We start from the raw sequence: 18583 nt of genomic DNA, 5'->3' as shown, positions 1-18583 counted from the left end.
GGGGTTTTAATGATGAAATACAATCACGCAGATGGGAAGCTGACTTGTACAAATCAGACCGTTAGCCCAGTCTTGTTTATTTCTGAGTGGCAACAGCTCCCCAGGCTCTCAGCCCTTTAAGAGCCACCTGTCATGGATGCTTTAGCTAAGATTCCTGCATTGGACTTCTTCCAACTCCATAATTGTATAATTCTATGAACTCCCATCAGCCCTGGCCATTGGTCATGCTGGATTTGGAGTCCAGCAACATATGGAAGAGCCCAATTTTTACCCAGCTATGATTTAAAAGGACCCCCAAGTGCAGACTTTATTCAGCTTTGCCGCAACAAGAGAATCTGATCAGCGGGGAGGTGGTGGAGGAAGGGCAGTTAGTACCAGTGTCTGTCCAATTCACATACAAAAGAAAAAATTGTCCGGGTCAAGTTTACAAACTGAGCCAGAGGCACTACATGAAATGTTGCTAAGGAAAGAGGCACATGTAATCACATGTCCACGCTCTCTCTGGATAGAATACAGCACAAAGGTTACGTATGCACACAGCAAAGTTTTATTCCAGAATCTAAAGGCTTATTTGTACTAGGAGACAAGCTTAGCACTAGCAAACAGCAGAGGAAAGACAAGTTGGGACAACACTCTTTAGTGTGCTGGTGAGAACCTGTGAGGAACAGCTGAAGCTTTCCCCCAATATGTTTGTGTGTGTTACTCATTCCTTCTCTCCCACAAAGATCGGCACGTCAATTCAAGGTTATGCAGCTTGGCAGAAAACACTTCACTATACCAGTGATTAGCTTGGTTGTTTTGTTGTTGTTGTTGTTGTTGTTGTTGTGTGTGTGTTTTAATTTCCTAAATTTCTTTAACAAAAACATTTCAGGATCTGGTTTCCATGCTCCAATTTTAAATGAACACAAAGTTCCGAGAAACCAAGGCTGTGCTCTTAAACACCCTTGTGAGAAGTGGAGATCCACAAGGCTTCTTTTGAAGTAAATGCATTTAACTCTCAGTCCTAACCATCTGTTGTTGGGGTATGTTGTACACATAAGAGTACAATGCAGTCATCTGCATTTTTAATGGAGTCAAAGAAATATAGGTTGAACTGCATTTATACTGTGATTCGGTGGAAGCCAAGAAAAACAACACAGGACTGAGGTTTCTAAGAATCTCAGCTTAGAGGAAATGTGGGATACAAAATGTAATTAACAGAACAATTCTTTTTTTTAATGGTATGTGTCCATCTTACTCTCCAATGCTATAGGCAGCCCAAACACATACACAACACAATTATAACAGCACGGAGCATGCATCTCTCTTTTGACATGGTGCACTAGCACTCCTAGTAATTGGCTGGAAATGTGTAGAAGTTATTTACAGGCAAATATACATGGAGTGTGCTTTATTTCACAGTCTGAATGAGATGGGGAACATCAGTTAAATGCCCTACGAACACATCTGCACACAAGTTGGGAGTTATGAGCATACTGATTTGGTTCTCTATGCACACATCTAATATCAACAAAAGGGAAAGGAGAAATTTTATATTACATAGCAGCACTTGCTGCTCAAGGAGAGAAGTCACCGGTCATAGCCATCTCGAGTCCACTGGTGCTAGGGCAACATCCCAAGAAGTAATTTTCGTTAGCAGGAAGAGAAAGTCTTCCAGAAGAAGTTCTTACAGGGTGCCTTTTCCCGGGCTGGGGGCTGAGGATGAGGGGCTCTGTCTTCCCGAGAGCTGAGCCCAGCCTTTTCCTGCCTTGATAGTGGTGCCTCATTCGTACGAGATACCCAGTCAGCGAGGCCAGAAAGGAAAGCAAGCAGCTCACTTCTTTTTATGTCTGTCTGTGCCTGTGAATACTTGCAAATGAAGCAGAGGTATATTAGGCATTATTACAGAAATGCAGAACGGCAGGAATAGCTGGGAGAAGCACAAATTGAATGGTTTTACAAACACACACAGAGCATCAACTACTTTGGGCAAGATTAACACAGCTGAAATGAATTCAGTTTAAAATGCAGAATATGTTTCAGGTCTGCAGAGCCTTTGGCCCTCCAGATGTTGCTGAACTACAGCTCCCATCAGTCCTAACAAGTATGGCCAATAGCCATGGGTGATGGGAGTTGTATTTCAACAACTGGAGGGACAAAGGCTCTCCACACTTGATTTAGTTGAATGAGTGCTAGAAGATTAAATCCACAAGAACAAGAGAAGCTGCATTCTATTGAGACAGGCCACTGGATCCATCTAGCTCTGTGGAATTTCCTCTGACCAGTTCTCCAAGGTCTCATGTAGAGATCTTTCCTACACCTGCTGGAGACTGGACCAGAGACCTAGCGCACACAAAGCATGCTCTCTGCCACTGAGCCTCCTTGTCCCATTTCCATGTGGGCTCTTTACCTACCTAGTGTTGTATTTTGTGAGTCAGGATGTGCCATGGCAAGGGGGCGGTTGAAGAGGGAAGGTATCCTTCACCCTAAAGATGTTTCAAAATGTGTTACTGTACTGTTTTCATTGGGGTGAGGATTTCATTTATTGCACTGTTGTATTTTCTGAGTTTCATTGTTGGTTAGATACACATTGCCTTTGTTATTCTGTAAAATGCTTAGAAACAGTCATAAGTAGTAAGCGGTATATAAATATATTAAATAAAGAAAATAGGCATTTGTCTTCTTCAAGAAGAGCAGAAGTGACAGAGATGAGTGATGATCTCCTAAACTGATTTATAGCCAGTTGACTGGATGTCTTCTTTTTCTGCCTCACAACTGAAAGGGGGGGGGGGGAGAACTCCTTTTACGTCTTAATTTTCCAAGGCTTCAGTGAAATTACAAACAAAACAAAATTTCTAAATGGAATTTTTTGTGCGCTTCCTTTTAAGGATAATTCCACTCTGGTCTTCTACTTCATTCATAAAGCTCTCGTTAAAAATAACGACAAAGGCGATCAGCTAATAAACTATCAGGCTGCCACGTTGTAGCTCATCCAATAATTTGGATGAAAAATATCTTTTTAATGATCAATTTTATGAACTGTTTCTTGGATCTTTTTCAAGCGTGTATAGTAAATCAAGCACTCAAGAGTTGAAAACTCTTAAAACTGCTTCTTTAATGACCATTTTGAAAACCCCATAGCAGCATTCAATTATATTGATAAATGGGGGGCTTCAGATTTTCTTTTCTGTATTATTTAAAGCCGAGACATATACAATGGAGATCTGAGGGAGAGTTCATCAATAATACCTCAGCCAGCTCAGCTCTGCTCTCAATGGGCTTTGTTCTTTCCCATCAGTAAGCACAGTTTAAATTTTACACGTCTGCATTCTTTGAGTTTTTAGCAATTCTCATACATGGCTTTTATTCAAGCAAGCCCTACTCAGAGTAGACCCACTGAAATTAATGAGCCCAAGTTAGTGAGCCTGCTCTTGGTAGGACTAGCATTCGATACAACTTTATGTTTCCACAACACTGTCAGTAATCTTGTTAAAACAAAATGTTTGGAAGTTCTATTTTTATTTTGTTAAAAAGTATTGGAAACAGAGATCTGTAGAGGTTTCATTGTACAATGTCCCAAATCGCAAACCTGAAGACACATTTATAGTGCACAGTAAAAAGGTAAACAGGTTCCTGCAATCAGAGGGCTTTACTCAAGTCCTTCCTTGGAGATTTTAAAGCAGAGGTTGGATTGCCATCTGTCATGGATACTTTAGTTGAGATTCCTGCATTGCAGAGGGTTGAGCTGGATGACCCTTGGGGTCCCGTCCAACTCTACAATTCTATTCTATATGGCTTAGTGCCACTGCATTTCCTACAAATTGCAGCTGAGGCTTTAGTTCTGTAAGAGAACTGTAGCCCCATACACCACTTTCAGTAGGGCTTCCTTCCAAGTAAATGGGTGATTTTGAACCATACAGTGATTTGGGATAATACAAACTCAGGCTATCTACTGAATAATTCATTTAAATGGTACCTAAATTCTCCGATCAATTTATATTCCCTCTCTGTGCTGCTTTGCAGTGTCTGTTTTGGACTGTAGATTCCTTGGGAGCAAAGACCTACCGTATTTTTCCATGTATAAGACTAGGTTTTTTTAAACAAAAAATTAGGTTTAAAATTGAGGCTCGTCTTACACACGGGTAGTGCTGAGGGGTGTTTTCTTAATTTGGAGTCCCCAAAAATAGGGCATCTTACATACGGAAAAATATGGTATTTCATCCTGCAACGTACCATGTTCTTTAAACTGTGTGCCAGCCATGTGCAATTTCAGAGTAAACATGGGTTGTACTTTTAATAAAACCAAAGCTAAGAGGAAAGACCAGTTCAAATACTGTACTCTTTTCCCAAGTCACAGAACAGAAACAAATAAAACAAAATCACCCAATACCCCCCTCCCAAAGCCACGCCAAAAATTAAAATCTGTCTCCCTTTCCTGCCGATTAACAAACTGCAATACCTTCTTACATAGGAGCAAGCCTCACTGAATTCAATAGGACCTGCTTCTGAGTAGCCATTTACAGGATTGCTCTGTCAAGCTTTCATTGATTATTCTATGATTAAAGCTTGCTCACATAATGGATGGAAGGCAAAGTAATTCCTGGCTGTGTTTTATATCAGTTGACTCCTAATTCTCAGCTTACCTTGCTGTCTTTCCACGCAAGTCCTTCTGGAACAGGAAGTGTAGCGGGTGCGGGACAGGAGTAGATCACCACCAGCAGAAACAGGCAGCGCATGAGGTGCGCAAGGAGTGCCATCTGGTTCAGCTCTGCCAGGAGCTACTTGCTTGCAAGTTATATTCTGTACCTTTCCCCCCCCTTTTTTAGGGGAGGGGGCACACACTTAAATGTTTTTTATTCAAAGAACCCCCTCCTCCTGGCCGCCACCACTACCCCTTCCCCCTCCCATCTCCTTCCAAACACAAGCAATGACGCACGAACCAGGGAGCAATTAAGTCCCAAAATTGTGCGTCTTGTTTGATTTTAACCCTTAATTAGAGCCTCTGGGTGCCAATCCCATTAGAGTACATTTACTGTTAATTTAAGCCACATATGCATTTTTCACTTGCTAAAAAAACAACAACAACCCAACCAAACCTCATTTCCTTGCCATTATTCCCATAATGATTAGGCCACTTTGAGCACAAAAATAGGGTGATTTAGCAACAAATGACTCACGATGGTGCGTTTAGTGGAGGGAGAAATGCCTTCTGAGAATAATTGAGAAATCTGCTGCAGCAGCCTCAGGATATACTTGGAAAGAACAGAAATTTCACTTCTATGAATACATCTCCAACACCAGCAGAACTAAGTTTGGGAGTGATGCTTAAACTCTCCAGACCGCACAACAGGATCCCAAGGAACAATTCAATGGCATTAAGGGGAAATTCAATTGGAGGCTGTTAAGCTTAGGTTCAGGACACGGGTGGCACTGTGGGTTAAACCACAGGGCCTAGGACTTTCCGATCAGGAGGTCGGTGGTTCGAATCCCCGCAACGGGGTGAGCTCCCATTGCTCAATCCCTGCTCCTGCCAACCTAGCAGTTCGAAAGCACATCAAAGTGCAAGTAGATAAATAGGTAATGCTCTGGCGGGAAGGTAAACGGCGTTTCTGTGCGCTGCTCTGGTTCACCAGAAGCGGCTTAGTCATGCTGGGCCACATGACCCGGAAGCTGTACGCCAGCTCCCTCGGCCAATAAAGGGAGATGAGCGCCGCAACCCCAGAGTCGGCCACGACCAGACCTAATGGTCAGGGGTCCCTTTACCTTTACCTTAAGCTTATAGGGGCTGCCTGTTCTACTTCCCTCCAGGTAACTTTAAAATCTACCTTGTCAGAGGTGTGAGCCTTTTAGCACAAGCTGAAGGGTCTTGTACTCAGTCAGGGTCTTTGCCTTGGGCCCATGCCCCTGTGAAGAGAAAGCCCATTCCTCCAAAGACTGTGGAAAGGAATTATCTTAAATATCCCACATGGAAAAACAGCATCATAGACAATCTGGGTCTTCTATGGAATCTGTTGCCCCATCCCTCCAAAAAATTAAATTTGATCAAATTTCTTAAGAGTGAAGAGAAAGCAGAGTCCAAAAGCTATGGGAGATATTGCTGCTTGGGAGTATGCTGCTGCTGTACTCAATGAAAAGGCCAGAGGGAAGGCACAGGGCTAGTGCTCAGCAGCCATTTCTGATATTTTGAACCACAAGGAGTTTGCACTGAATTGTACTGTTTGAGGAATTAGTTTGGGGTGGTTGTTTTTTGCCCTATTTATGTTGTTGTGCTTCTGATATTATAGTGATTGTAATATTTGCTCATTTTTAAAGCTTTTGTGATAATTGTGTGCCACTTTGAGCTCAACCTCATTGTGGAAAAGTGAAACACAAATGCTAAATCAATCCAAAATCAATAAGGGGAGGGAACCAACTCCTTTACTATGTTCCTAGCAAAGCAGTTCAGGGCAGAACTAGGAAATGGATTCTGGACAAAGGTGTGGGGAATCTCAACTTCTAGCTCCCTTTATTTTATTTCACTATTTCTTTATTGGATGTATATCCTACCTTTATTCCCGAAGGAGCAGGTGGGATTCACAAAGATATTTGTTGGTAGAAGCTAGGAGGCAAGTGGAAACATGAGAGATGTCTATAAAATTATACATGGTCCGTCTTCCTTCTCTTATAATACTAAACTTCAACGGGTGACACGAAGATTGACTGGCAGTAGGTTCAGGGCAGTCTAAAGAAAATGCTTCTTCACACAACTGATAATTAATTTATGAATGTCACTATCACAAGAAGTGGTGACGGCCCCTAGCTTAAGTTTCAAAAGAGGCATCGACACACACATGAAAGGAGGGCATGCCTATCAACGGCTACTAGCCAAGATGGCCATGCCACAGGCCTGAGCTGAAATGGCTGGTTTGATCATTTTATCTCCAACCCATGCAGGCAACTTGGGATCTTATTGTGAACTTTGGAACCATATTGCAGGCAGTATGCAAGTTTGTCAAGAGAACTGCTCCCCTGGAAACTTCACATGAAGGGTTCACGGCACATTGGTATTAGGACTTTCATCTAGCATAGGCCCCATAAATGAGAGTATTTCTTTGATAATGAAGGGAGTCAGTGAGAGAGACAAAGTTGGTTGGAGCTGAAAACAGGAAAAAGATTTCACTTATGAACTGACACTGCCTGCCTGCCATCAAGAATGTGGGGATATGGTTAGAGAAATGGGAATGGGTTGTTTATAATAGCCAGCTATGGACTGTTGCTGATTCTTATTATCAATCCTGTCACGAATTGGTATCTATATATTTGTTAAACAATGAAAGTGTATAGACAGAAGGATCTCAAACCTTATTCTGTTCATGTATGCTCTGCAAAGAGCCATCCTTGCTTAGGAGAAGTTTGAGGGGTGTTCCAGCATAAAGGTTTTCACTCACGTAGGAGGTCTAACCTCTGGCAGCCATATGCAGACTTCCAGATTCAAAGGCAACATGTCAATCAATACCAGTTGCAGGGGGATGGGGGTGGCAGCTGGAGAGGGCTACTGCCTTCCTGCATGAGGGTTTTCTGGAGACATCTGGTAGACCACCATCAGAAGCAGGATGCTGGACTGGGTGGACCTTTGGTGTGATGCAATACGACTCTTAATGTGTCGCAAAATTTGGAAGTAAAAAAAAAAATCTTGCAGGGGTGCTGCCAAGCAAAGGAAAGGGAGCAATTCTTCTGCAAATGCTTGGCCACTCTGAAGACAGGGACTGATGAAAAAGACAGTTATTCACATTTAATTACATTTAATACGTTATGACCTATGGCCTTTATACAATGCTTTATGTGTTTAAGTAAAGTGAAATACAAAAGACTTATCAATGTTTTCCATTTGCTTAAAATCTCTCTTTCCCAAATGTTCAAAGCATCTATTTTTCATGTCTGCTTTAAGAAATGGAACTGACATATCAACTGAATTGTGCTTGCTTACTTACTAATGAAAACCACAAGAGTTCTACCCAAGGGCAAGCAGCAACTGAAGCTCCTAAGGCAGTCCCAGGATTTCATTACTCCCTGTTGAAAATGATGTAGTCTTGATAAGAGAAAATTATGCCATATTGGAATCATCACTTTCAGCCACCACATGTTCCTCCTGTTCATCAGAGGCTCTTCTCCCTTTCCGAGAGCCTGATTTCTTTTTCCTTTTCTCTTTTTCTTCCAGGCTATTCAAAGCAATTTCTTCACTCTTCTCAGTGATGTATTTCAGCTAGAAAGAAATAGTTTTTATTACTCACCTATGGGGCAAAGTATCAACTAGTGAAAGCATTCCTCACCACAGGTTGGTGAAAGAGCACATGCTTTTCATGCAGAAGGCTGCATGTTCAGTCCCCAATAACTCCAGCTGAGCAGACAGGTAGCAAATGGGAGACTTCTGTCCAAGACTCTGGAGTGCTGTTGCCACAAGTCAGAGTAGACAATCTTAAGTTAGATCAAGAGTAGGGAATCTTTTTCTGGATCTTTTGCTTATACAGGACTGTTCTCCCCTCTCTAACACACACCAATTAGAACAACACTAATAGCAACCAAGTATAAACAAGGGGCTATTAACTAGCACAGCTGTGATCTAAGAGTGTAGAGGGGCACAACTGTCTTGCTCTTCCTGATAAGACGTTATATGCCCAATTAAGCCGTACTGCAGCTGTTAGTTCAAGGACACACAAATCAGCTGCACCCTTTGCACCCCCTCAGCCTTTTCTTTGTAGCTGCATATTGCACAGAAGGGTGGAAAGGCTTGCCTAGATTACCTTAAGGCTAGCAAAAACACACAGCATTTGAAACTGAAATTCTACTTTCTCTGTCTCTTTCTCCCTCTCTTTTTACAAAGGAACAGATAAATACCTCAGAGAACACCTAGATCCAAAACACAGCCCTTCTCATGCATAAACAAACCCTGGCCAGAACTAGATGCTATGGAACATACACACACACAGACAGCTGCCCCTAATAACAACAGCTTTGTATCTCCTTTTGGCAATGTGCAGCAATATGAAAACTTTGAGATTGCCCTTACAAGTGGGGGGAAACTTGCAACATGAACCTCTGGCCCATGAACCAATCTTGGCCTGCCATGGGTTCCAATTTGACCCATCAGGCAATTTTTCAAAACCACACCCACAAGTCAATCAGCTTACATTATTCCAATGGGTAGATGACATCAGCCGATAGGGTTAAATTTTGTGTCGGCTACACCCACCAATACTCCACAGGGAAATGGTGCATATGACCAAAGCAGTAGGATATAACCCTCCACTCATCAGTTGATGAGTGGGGATTAAATCATTCTCAGTTTCCCCACCCCTGAGCTACCAGGAGAAGCAGGGCTATTTTTGACAGCAGCCATTCATCTCTGCTAACATTTAGTATCAGTCCAAGGGTCCAGGAAAATTTCAGTCACCCAGGACATTCTGTTGCGAACCAGGAAGTCATCACTCTTCAAACAGAAGAGCTGCAAAAGGGAAACTAGAACTAGAAGGTATCACAAAGTTTTGTTACACATATCAGGGCTTCAATCAAGACCAAGGTTCTCTCTCCCTCTACAGCTGCAAAATTAATGCAGTAAAAATTAGTAAGATTGAGGTATCAACAATCACTGCTGCGGTAGAAGGTCATTATCTATTTGAGCTTTGTGTAGAAATGCCACACACTTCACCCTTGCATTTCATGGCTGTTTTGAACCACTTACAACTACTGCTGCTCCTTAGTCCAGCATGTGTCACTACACTTCAGAGAAACATGACAAGGGGGTGGGGAGGAAAAAAGCAGAAGACAGACATTCAAGGGTGACATTTGGGATGGAACAATAACTGAGGAAAGCAGTTTCTCCATCAGCAGCAAATGTTAATTTGTCTGAAGGCATCCTTAGGAACAAACTGCAAGACTTCTGAACAACGTGCCAAGAAAACAAGAGGTTCATCTCACCAAGGACTTGCTCCTTCTAGCTAAAAGCTTTACATCCTCAAGGTTGACTGTACTTCGTTTTGCATGCCTGTATAAAGTGGGAACAAAAAAAAAACAACAAACACCAAATCACTAAAACAGAAGCAGTTTGCAGGAGAATTTTCTGGAGCTTAAAAATGTTATCTGTGAAAGGGCTTATTTGACTGTGAAACTATGGAAAGGACAGCCAAGGCAATGTTAACATTACTTGTTACATCTCACTGGTAAATGAAGCAGCAACCTTAGGGTCATTTTTTTTAGCACACTTTTAGCGACTCCTTGGCTTGAATTAGCAATCTTATTTTGATGTCCCTCCTCAACCAATCACCCTCCTGTTCTACTCACTGACTTTTGCTGACCCTACAGATAAACCCTGAACCACAAGTGTAGCTCTTGATTCTCAATACTGTCATCTCTCTGGGGCTGGCTCAGATATTTTTGCCACCCTAAGCTTGCAGTCATCCTGTTGTCACAGAGCATTCAGTCACACTATTGGTTCCAACAGGGAACCAGCCATTTTCAAATCACCACAAGAACCAATATTTATGTGCCACTTCAGGAAACTACAAATGCTCTTTGGACTGAGCTTGCCTAGGAAGCTGCCAAGTCCACCTGTATGGCTCAGACTGCATTGATCTGCCCCTGCCACTGCTTTGTCTACTTGCTTAACTAGTTGCTGCTATAATGCTGGTTCTTTCACCAGCTTTTTCCATAGTCACTGGGTAAAAAAGCAGCCAGGTCATACTGTGCCACACTAGTAACTTCACTGCGTTCCTCGTCTGGCCTGGCAGGAATCCTGATTTTATATCATCCCCATCTTCCCTTTTAGCAAGTCACAGGGTAGTATCCTTCCTAGCCTTTTATACAATTTCACACTACAAGTAGAGGGTAAACCACATTCTACAAAGCAACATCAGTGCTACAGATCATCACTGCATGTAGAAAATGAGTACATCAGGGAGAAGGTAGCACATCTAGACTGAGTTTTCTACATGCAGGGGATGTGCTTAAGAGGATTCTGTGTGCTGCCAAAGCTGTGTAATAAAACCCTGCCATCTCCCTCTCTTGTTCCACAGGAGGGACTGGGTTATAGGCAGACATATGGCTGGAACATAAATATCTGAACCTACACACTGGCAATTTAAACTGGAAAGAGCATTGCGGGGGAAACCCCTGTGATTCTCTCTTTAGTTGACAAGAAGTTGGATTGAAGCACCTTTTATTCCATTTTGATTCTGTGATGAAAAACAGAAAGGCTTCACTGCGACAGCATCTTATCTGTGCTTTTCAAAGCTTCTTGGGGTTCTCAGACAAAACTGTTTGGAGGTGGGCAGAGGAGGGGTTGCTTCAGCAAACTGCGTATATAAAATCTAATAAAACAAAACTGGCTGAAGGTACCCCAAGTGCTTTACAAGCCATTCATGTGCTACTTGATTTACACAATCACACACTGGGTCATTATGCAAACACATCATTATCTACAACAACTACCAAAAAATTCATTGACGTTCCAGTGATCCAGCAGGACAGACACACAAGCAGGTGGCCACAAGAGCTGGAAGCTGCAAAATCTGGATGAGTAAAAAGGCCCAGAAAAATACACTGGGTTAGATGGTCTCCAAAGAGAACAAACAAATAATATTCTAGCAGCAGGACAGGTGTGAAGATGGGCAAGGCCTAGGAGAGCAACAGCAGGTATGTCAAAGGCTAAAGTGGGTGGAGATGTACAAGGGCCTTGAAAGTGCTGCTGACAAGTCTGAACAAGGCTAGGAAGTTAAGATAGCGCAGCAACACCTCCCAAACCCAGCCATAAAATGATGACTTCAATGAAGTCCACAGCACTCTCTGCCAAAGGGATTAGTGACCTGACACTATCTGCTGGCTCCAAGGCAGTGTACCAAGACTAAGTAGGTCCCTTAGCTCACTCTATTCCAAAGGCTCAGTGCAAAATTAACAGCATTAATTTAATACAGCTATTGAAGGATTCGTTAATACACTAAGATATAGTAAAAATTGCTCTGCTCCTGTTTTCTGCCTGCTTTGGTCAAACAAAAGCAAGAGGTTTGGATAGTTGCATGTCAAATTCATGCTTAGGATATTATTTAATGTCATCCATACAGTGCTATTTTTCTAGAAAAAGAGATGAAGGAACTCACCATAAAATCCTCCCTCATTATCTTAGAATGGAAATGGCGCCTACCTAAAAAGTACCGGAAATGAGTTCCGGCAAGTTCCAGCGGGAGGAAAAAAGCCCCATATCCATCCATGTAATCCTAGGGAGCAGTAAAAGGCAGTCTGTCGGCTCAGGAATAAGCACATTAAAAAGGAAAGAGGACCCAGATAATATTTTAAAGACGTCTGAATGTGATGATTTTGAACCTTTCCCACTACAGTCATACCTCGGGTTGAATGCGCTTCGGGTTGAGCGCGTTCGAGTTGTGCTTTGTGGCAACCTGGAAGTAATGGAGCGCGTTACTTCCGGGTTTTGCTGCTTGCGCATACACTCAAAATGACGTCACGCACACGCGCAGAAGCGGCGAAAAGCGACGCACGCGTGCGCAGACATGCCATCGCTAGTTACATTTGCTTCTAGATGCGAACGGGGCTCCGGAACAGATCCCATTCGTATCCAGAGGTACCACTGTATCAGTTTCTGTAACCCTCTGTTCTGGCCATGCTTCCTAACTGCAAGGATACAAGCCCAGAACACCGATAGAGCAAGCAGCCTCTTCAAAGAAGTAAGCAATTCCACCAGCCACTTACGAGTAGCAAACAAGTTTTCAGCTTCCGGAAGTCAAACCTTTCTATAAAAGAACATAATGGCAATCACTTTAGATTACCAACAGCTCTAATTTGACAGACTGGAGGGGTGGGTTCTATCACATGGGAAGACACCTCACACAACAGACTCTTCTGAAAAGCTTAAAACAAACCACCTACTCACCGACTCATGAAGGGGCTCAATTTGCAGCCAACAAAAGGAGACCAATCCAACAGTTGTGTGCTGTGTTAGGCATAACACCTGCATGCAATTACTTTAGGCAGAACACAATCCACCCACAAGGCTGCTCTTAGGAGGCAAGACTCAACACAAAGGCTTCATTATCCTCTAGGCAATTTACTATTTGTCTGTGTTGTAAAGATACATTTTTGTGCTTTGTACTGGCTTCCAGAGCGATTCCAAGACAAAAATGGGGAGGGGGGGAATTAAAAGCCTGCCAAAGAATTGAGGGTACGTGAGAATTATTCACATTGAGGAAACATACAGACAGTTTCTAAGCTAAGTACTCGACCATGCTTCATAAGAATGTAAGTGAGTGGGGAAGAGAAAGAAACCTTACAGGCTAGAATCAATACCCTGCATTCAGACTACAAAATAAATAAATCAGAGCCCCAACAGAGCACAACTGCTGAAGCAACGCTGCATAGTAAAGTGAACATTAGCTGGTTTCTGGGAAAAGTAGGTACAGAAAAGGAGGAAAGGTTTATGGGTACTTCCAGATGGGGGCTTAATTTGCAAACAGGACATTCAGATATTGAAAACAGGTCATTGGCAACAAGTTTGCTTGATTTCTAAACTCTTGGATAGCTCAGTTAGTATAGCATAAACTAAATCTCAGGTTGTGGGCTCCAGCCACACGTTGGACAAAAAGATTCCTGTATTGCAGGAGGTTGGACTAGATGACCCTTGTGGTCCCTTCCAACTCCACAATTATATGATAAATGCAAATTAAATGGGATGGAGTAGAATACAGGTTGATATTTTGATGCTGACGACTTTGTGTGGACTCTGAAAAACTTGCATGGATAAGCAGCACAACACATAGCTGTCTGGAGGTACCCTCTTATCTTTTCTAGATTTCTCATCAGATTAATAAGCACAATGTCTAGTTTTAAGTAGCACATATTTCCGCAATACTTACCTAGCAAACATTTCAAGGTCTTTTGCAAAGAGTTCTGAAAAACAAAGGGGGAGGGGGAATCTCAAACATTTTTTCCCTTTTTAGTGTTGGAAGGCAAATGTTAAGTTTTATCATTTTAGCAAATTTCGTGGCCAGTTATCTATTACTAACATATGAGGCACCTTTCAGCCTAAGGAAAAGTTTCACAACGTACATCACCAGGTCCCCAGTATCATCATAAGCACATCTTGCCGAGTTCAATGGGACCTACGCCCCAGTAAGTGGGATTAAGGGTTGGGATGCAGCTTTAGCAAGATGTCTCCCTGTTGGATATTTGATAATCTACTGTATTGTGCTGCTAAGTATGGAACAAAGGTGCCAGCATGTTTGCAGATCAACTTCTGTGACAGAAGGTGTCTGCTTGGCTGGGATTAAAACATAACAACAACCCTAAAAACGAAGTAATTTTGTGAGCACAAGATGAGGATGGGAAGATACTCCAGAAAGTTAAGGGCAGGGTGTCACAAGGTGCAAGGTAGCTGAAGAGGGGGAAGTGACTATCATAATGGACTGAGAAACCTGTGCCAAGATCAGGAGCTTTGGGCAAAAAAAATATTGGCCTTATGAACTAACAGGATGTCATCTGGTCTTAGATAACAACTGACTTTGGCTTGGCTCCTAAAGCTGTTCAGAGACTGCTAGAATCTCAGTCTGGTGGTAGAAGTCCTGACTCGTTCTCTCCTATTCTGATTTCTGAGCTATCACCCATCATTGTAAATACTTTTTCAAACTTTCCTTCACCCTCAAGAGGACTAGAAAACCTTTTTTTTTTTTTTAGTGATTCATCGTGCCTAAGATACCCTAGCTCACTTAAGCAACAGAACACACGCAGCCCGAGAAACAAAGAAAATGATTTTTAAAGCAACAGTTAATTTGGCTTTGTACAGCAGTGTTGACATTTGCACTGCTGTTCAACAGATTTCTCAGAACTCATCTTGTGTACTCCCTCTAGTGCCAGAAAATTAAAAAAAGAAATCATTAAGTCAGTTCTATACATATCTAATTTCAGTTCTATTTTTTTAAAAAAACAACAACACACAAATACTGATTGCTCCTACAGACAAATATAGATATCTGTAAAATATCAAAATTACAATCTCAATAATAAAGTTACAAAATAGTAACAAGGAAGTAACGCACGGGTGGAGGGAAGACACAGGGCAAGAAATAAGAATTGGATAAATGCTGGTACATAATGAAATGTGAAAATGTGAATTTACGAATATAATGGTATATGTATCAATATGTAAAGATTTCATATATGTATTGCAACATTAATAATAAATAAACTAATGAAACTATGGGGGAGAAAGATATCTGTAAAATATATGCCGTACCACACTGCCTGAAGGTGATCTCAGAAATAGCTGCTATGGTTTGTTTACTGAACTGAATTTCTTTGTCTTGTGAAACTTCTTCACAAAGGCCAGCGACCGTATAATGGAATGCAGCCTTCAACCTCTGTTGAAAAACAAAACAGAAAACTTGCACTTGATATACTTACACACTGACCCACCTAGGCATTACATGAGGCCTGTGCAACACACAGACATTACACACGGGCATTACACACTGTGGCCTGACACCTGTTTGAAAAACCTCATTTTTTGCAGTCACAAAAAGCAGGCAGCAAAGGATAGTTTAAATGGAACTATATTTGGTGGGAGGGTCGCATAAACTGTGCCCGTCTGAACAACACACTTGCTTTGAGATAGTAAAGACTATTTCACTGGAATCATGACTGAAAGGGCATCATAAAATAATCGATTGTAAAGGATCTTGTCCTTTTGCACCCCCTTGCGCCCCACCCACTCCCCGAGAAAACACCCAGATCTCCCAAATACTATCCTACCAGGGGAACAGTTTATCCTATGAATTTGTTTTCTTAAAATTAGGAGCGGTGGTTGGAGGGAATAGACATAACATAACCAGAACAGCTTTAAACATCGCAAATGCAAAACGAAAAATAACAGGACTCTAGCGTTCTCGCTCACACGCATTTTAACCAATGGAACAGAACTCTACACATGCACCGGGGCACCCTCTCTCTTCCCTGAGGCTGGAGAAGCTACGCGCTGCAACGAGCGCAGGGCCCCGCTGCCTCCCTCTACCTGGCCAGGCAACGGCGCTCTGCACACGCTCTGGAACACGCGGTGCGCTTCCATTGCTAGGGAGAGGGAGGTAGCGCGGAGGGGGCCGAACTCCGCAGCGCCCCGCACCCCATACCTGGGTGTCTGAGAGGCGCCCAACGGCCTCCGCCGCCTCCATGGCAGCCCCTTTCTGAAGGCGGCGAAGTGCGAAGATGGCGCTCGAATTTCCCGCCCAGCCCCGCCTCCTCGCGCGCTCTGGGCGGTAATGGCGGCGGAGGCTCTGAGGTAAAAAAAACAAGAGCTGGGGCAGGGGGCGGGTCATCGTCGGGCGGCAGGGAGGGGCCTGTCATGGCGGGAGAAAGGGGCGGGAAGGACGGTTGTGAGGAAGGACCACATGGCTGTTGGGCGCGGGACTCGGTGCGCTGAGGGGGACTGGGATAGGATTGGGGCTGGGCTTTGGGTCACATATTTTATTTAGCGAAATTTTATGACGACGGGCCTACCCAGCTGTTTCCAATGTTCTTGAGTGGCCAGCCACCTTAATTTAATTTACTTAACGAACTGCTTAATTGTAATGAAACAAATAAGCGGTTTGTCCTTGTTCTGTTTTTAGCGGGGTGGGATTTAAATGCTTTTATATTGCTGTGTCTGTCGGCCTAATATTCTGTGAGGGGGTAACTTTTTATAAGGGAAAATAAATAATGGTACTTTTACATTTGAAAATAAATAAAATGGATGTTCATTTATCCATTCCATGTATATCCCTCCCTTCCTCCCAAAGGAAGCCAGGGAGGCAAACCCATCATTGGCAAGGCAAGTTGCATTCACTCAGCCAATCAAAACCAAAATAGATAAACTCTTAGTAAAATAACTCAAGAGAGAAGTAGGCAGAATATAATTTATTGAGGGATAGTTAAAAACAACACTGCTCCAGAATTAAAATTGGATGTCTGGGTAGATTTGTGGTGATTGCAGGTGGCGGTCATGGGGTGTGTTTTTAGCCCCTTCCCATTTTGCATAAAGGTTAACAAAAGTTTTCAATACAAAGGAAGAAATTAAAACCACCCTACAAAACACACAGAATCCATTTAAACTGCATCATTATCCATGAACTCTCAATCCTACAATTTCCATTCTTTTAAAAACTATAATAGCAATAGCTGTATCTATTCGAATCTTTGCTTAATGGCCTTATACTCTTTTTGAAAGACTTTGCAAGACATTGTACAAATGGGTCTCTGAAAGTCTCCGAATTACGAGTTTTAAAATCCATATCTGAACCTCACCGAAGCATGATCACATGCAGAATTTGCTAAATTTGTTCAAGCTATTCCTTCAACCTGCCCCCCACCAAGCAATTTCAGCTTTCACTACTATCTGAGTAATATATGTAACTAATATATTTGTTTGTGAAATATGTATTTCATTAGCATTCTTACAAGGTCATGTGGTGTTCCAATCAGTGAAACAACATAGATTGGCATGTTTGATCCAGAGAGCAATTTCATCCTTGTCTCAAAAGTGAATTGGTTGCAAAGAAAATTTTTAAACTAGACTGAATCCCAGGTATTTCTATGAAATACCTCAGAAAGCCACTAGATGCCACTAATGATCTGTAGTTTTTAAAAAAATCAAATATCAATTTTTATAATCTATATTCCTACCTCTTCCAAGAGTTTGTTGTTTTCCAATACCTGCAGCGGTCCTTCGTCATTGTAATCTGCCATATCACACTGATGAAATAATAAACGTTACTGTTTGGAAATCAGATCACCACTTATGTTTGGGAAATCATAGCACAAGGGTAGCTAAGACTCAGGGCTATCACCAGACAGGGCAAGGTATCTTGGTATTTCATTGATCTATAGTTCAGGTATGACTGTGCCACCACCACTACCAATACTGCCCCAACCAGGGGGGAGGGGAAATGATGGTAACAACAACAAGAGGGAGGGCAGAGAAGGGGGTGTTCACCGGTCCATCGATCCAGAGTGGTTTCTGGTTGCTTCGTTTGGCTGTGGTTGTTGCAGGGCTATCACTCTTTGGGGTGAGGATTTAGCTGCGGCTGCTTTGTAGGCTTGCACAGTATTTTTGGCAGATATTTGGTTGTACTGGTTTGCATTGTTGATTCGTTTTGCGATTTCTTCTTCCCCTTTACCATCGTCCATTCATTCGCTGTTGTTTCGTCATGGTCATTGTCTGATGGGTCTAGCGATTGTCATTCTGGTGGAACCACCTTCTCCCTTAAGAGGACATCTAGTGAGGTCCTTCATTGCATCCTTGAAGCCTCCAACTACCAAGGTTTTTTTCTGCGGCAACACCAGTAGCCAACAGTATGGTGAGGGATGTGGCTGAGTCAGTGCTGCATACTAGGATGGAGACTGGGAGGGGCAGTGGACATGGTGCAAATGCCCCTCTCTCACTGTCCTTTTATGCAGTTGGGGGGAGGGACAGGTGAGCAGTACTACCCCAACACCACCTGCTATTAGGTGGTACTCCAGCTGCAGAGAGTTTTCCCTCAGCCTGTATACCTGGTGCCCACTCAGCCATGATGCTCACTGGATGACCATGGACCAGTCA

The 18583-nt window shown here is 42.7% G+C and overlaps 1 protein-coding gene and 1 long non-coding RNA gene across 4 annotated transcripts; both read right to left on the bottom strand.

Moving 5' to 3' along the window:
* Positions 1-1398: 1398 nt before the first annotated feature.
* Positions 1399-7147, bottom strand: LOC128419791 (uncharacterized). Of its 2 annotated transcripts, XR_008331920.1 has the most exons (3): positions 6526-7147; positions 4623-5231; positions 1399-1848 (listed from the first exon to the last, which is right to left on the bottom strand). It is a non-coding gene; the product is annotated as an uncharacterized LOC128419791 (long non-coding RNA). The 2 variants fall into 2 exon arrangements; XR_008331919.1 differs by lacking the exon at positions 6526-7147 and having other exon boundaries at positions 4623-5549.
* A 593-nt stretch (positions 7148-7740) lies between these two features.
* CENPS (centromere protein S) lies at positions 7741-16368 on the bottom strand. 2 transcript variants are annotated; one of them, XM_053400921.1, is made up of 5 exons: positions 16140-16340; positions 15251-15374; positions 13875-13908; positions 9934-10000; positions 7741-8221 (listed from the first exon to the last, which is right to left on the bottom strand). In XM_053400921.1, the coding sequence occupies exons 1-5, from the start codon at positions 16323-16325 to the stop codon at positions 8063-8065; spliced, it is 570 nt and encodes a 189-aa protein (XP_053256896.1). In that variant the 5' UTR covers positions 16326-16340; the 3' UTR covers positions 7741-8062. The 2 variants fall into 2 exon arrangements, with proteins under 2 accessions (XP_053256896.1, XP_053256897.1); XM_053400922.1 differs by lacking the exon at positions 15251-15374 and having other exon boundaries at positions 16140-16368.
* Between the last annotated feature and the right edge of the window lie 2215 nt (positions 16369-18583).

Source organism: Podarcis raffonei, chromosome 8, assembly GCF_027172205.1.
Source record: "Podarcis raffonei isolate rPodRaf1 chromosome 8, rPodRaf1.pri, whole genome shotgun sequence".
In the NCBI taxonomy this organism is placed as follows: Eukaryota; Metazoa; Chordata; class Lepidosauria; order Squamata; family Lacertidae; genus Podarcis; species Podarcis raffonei.
This window is presented reverse-complemented; position numbering and strand designations above follow the sequence as displayed.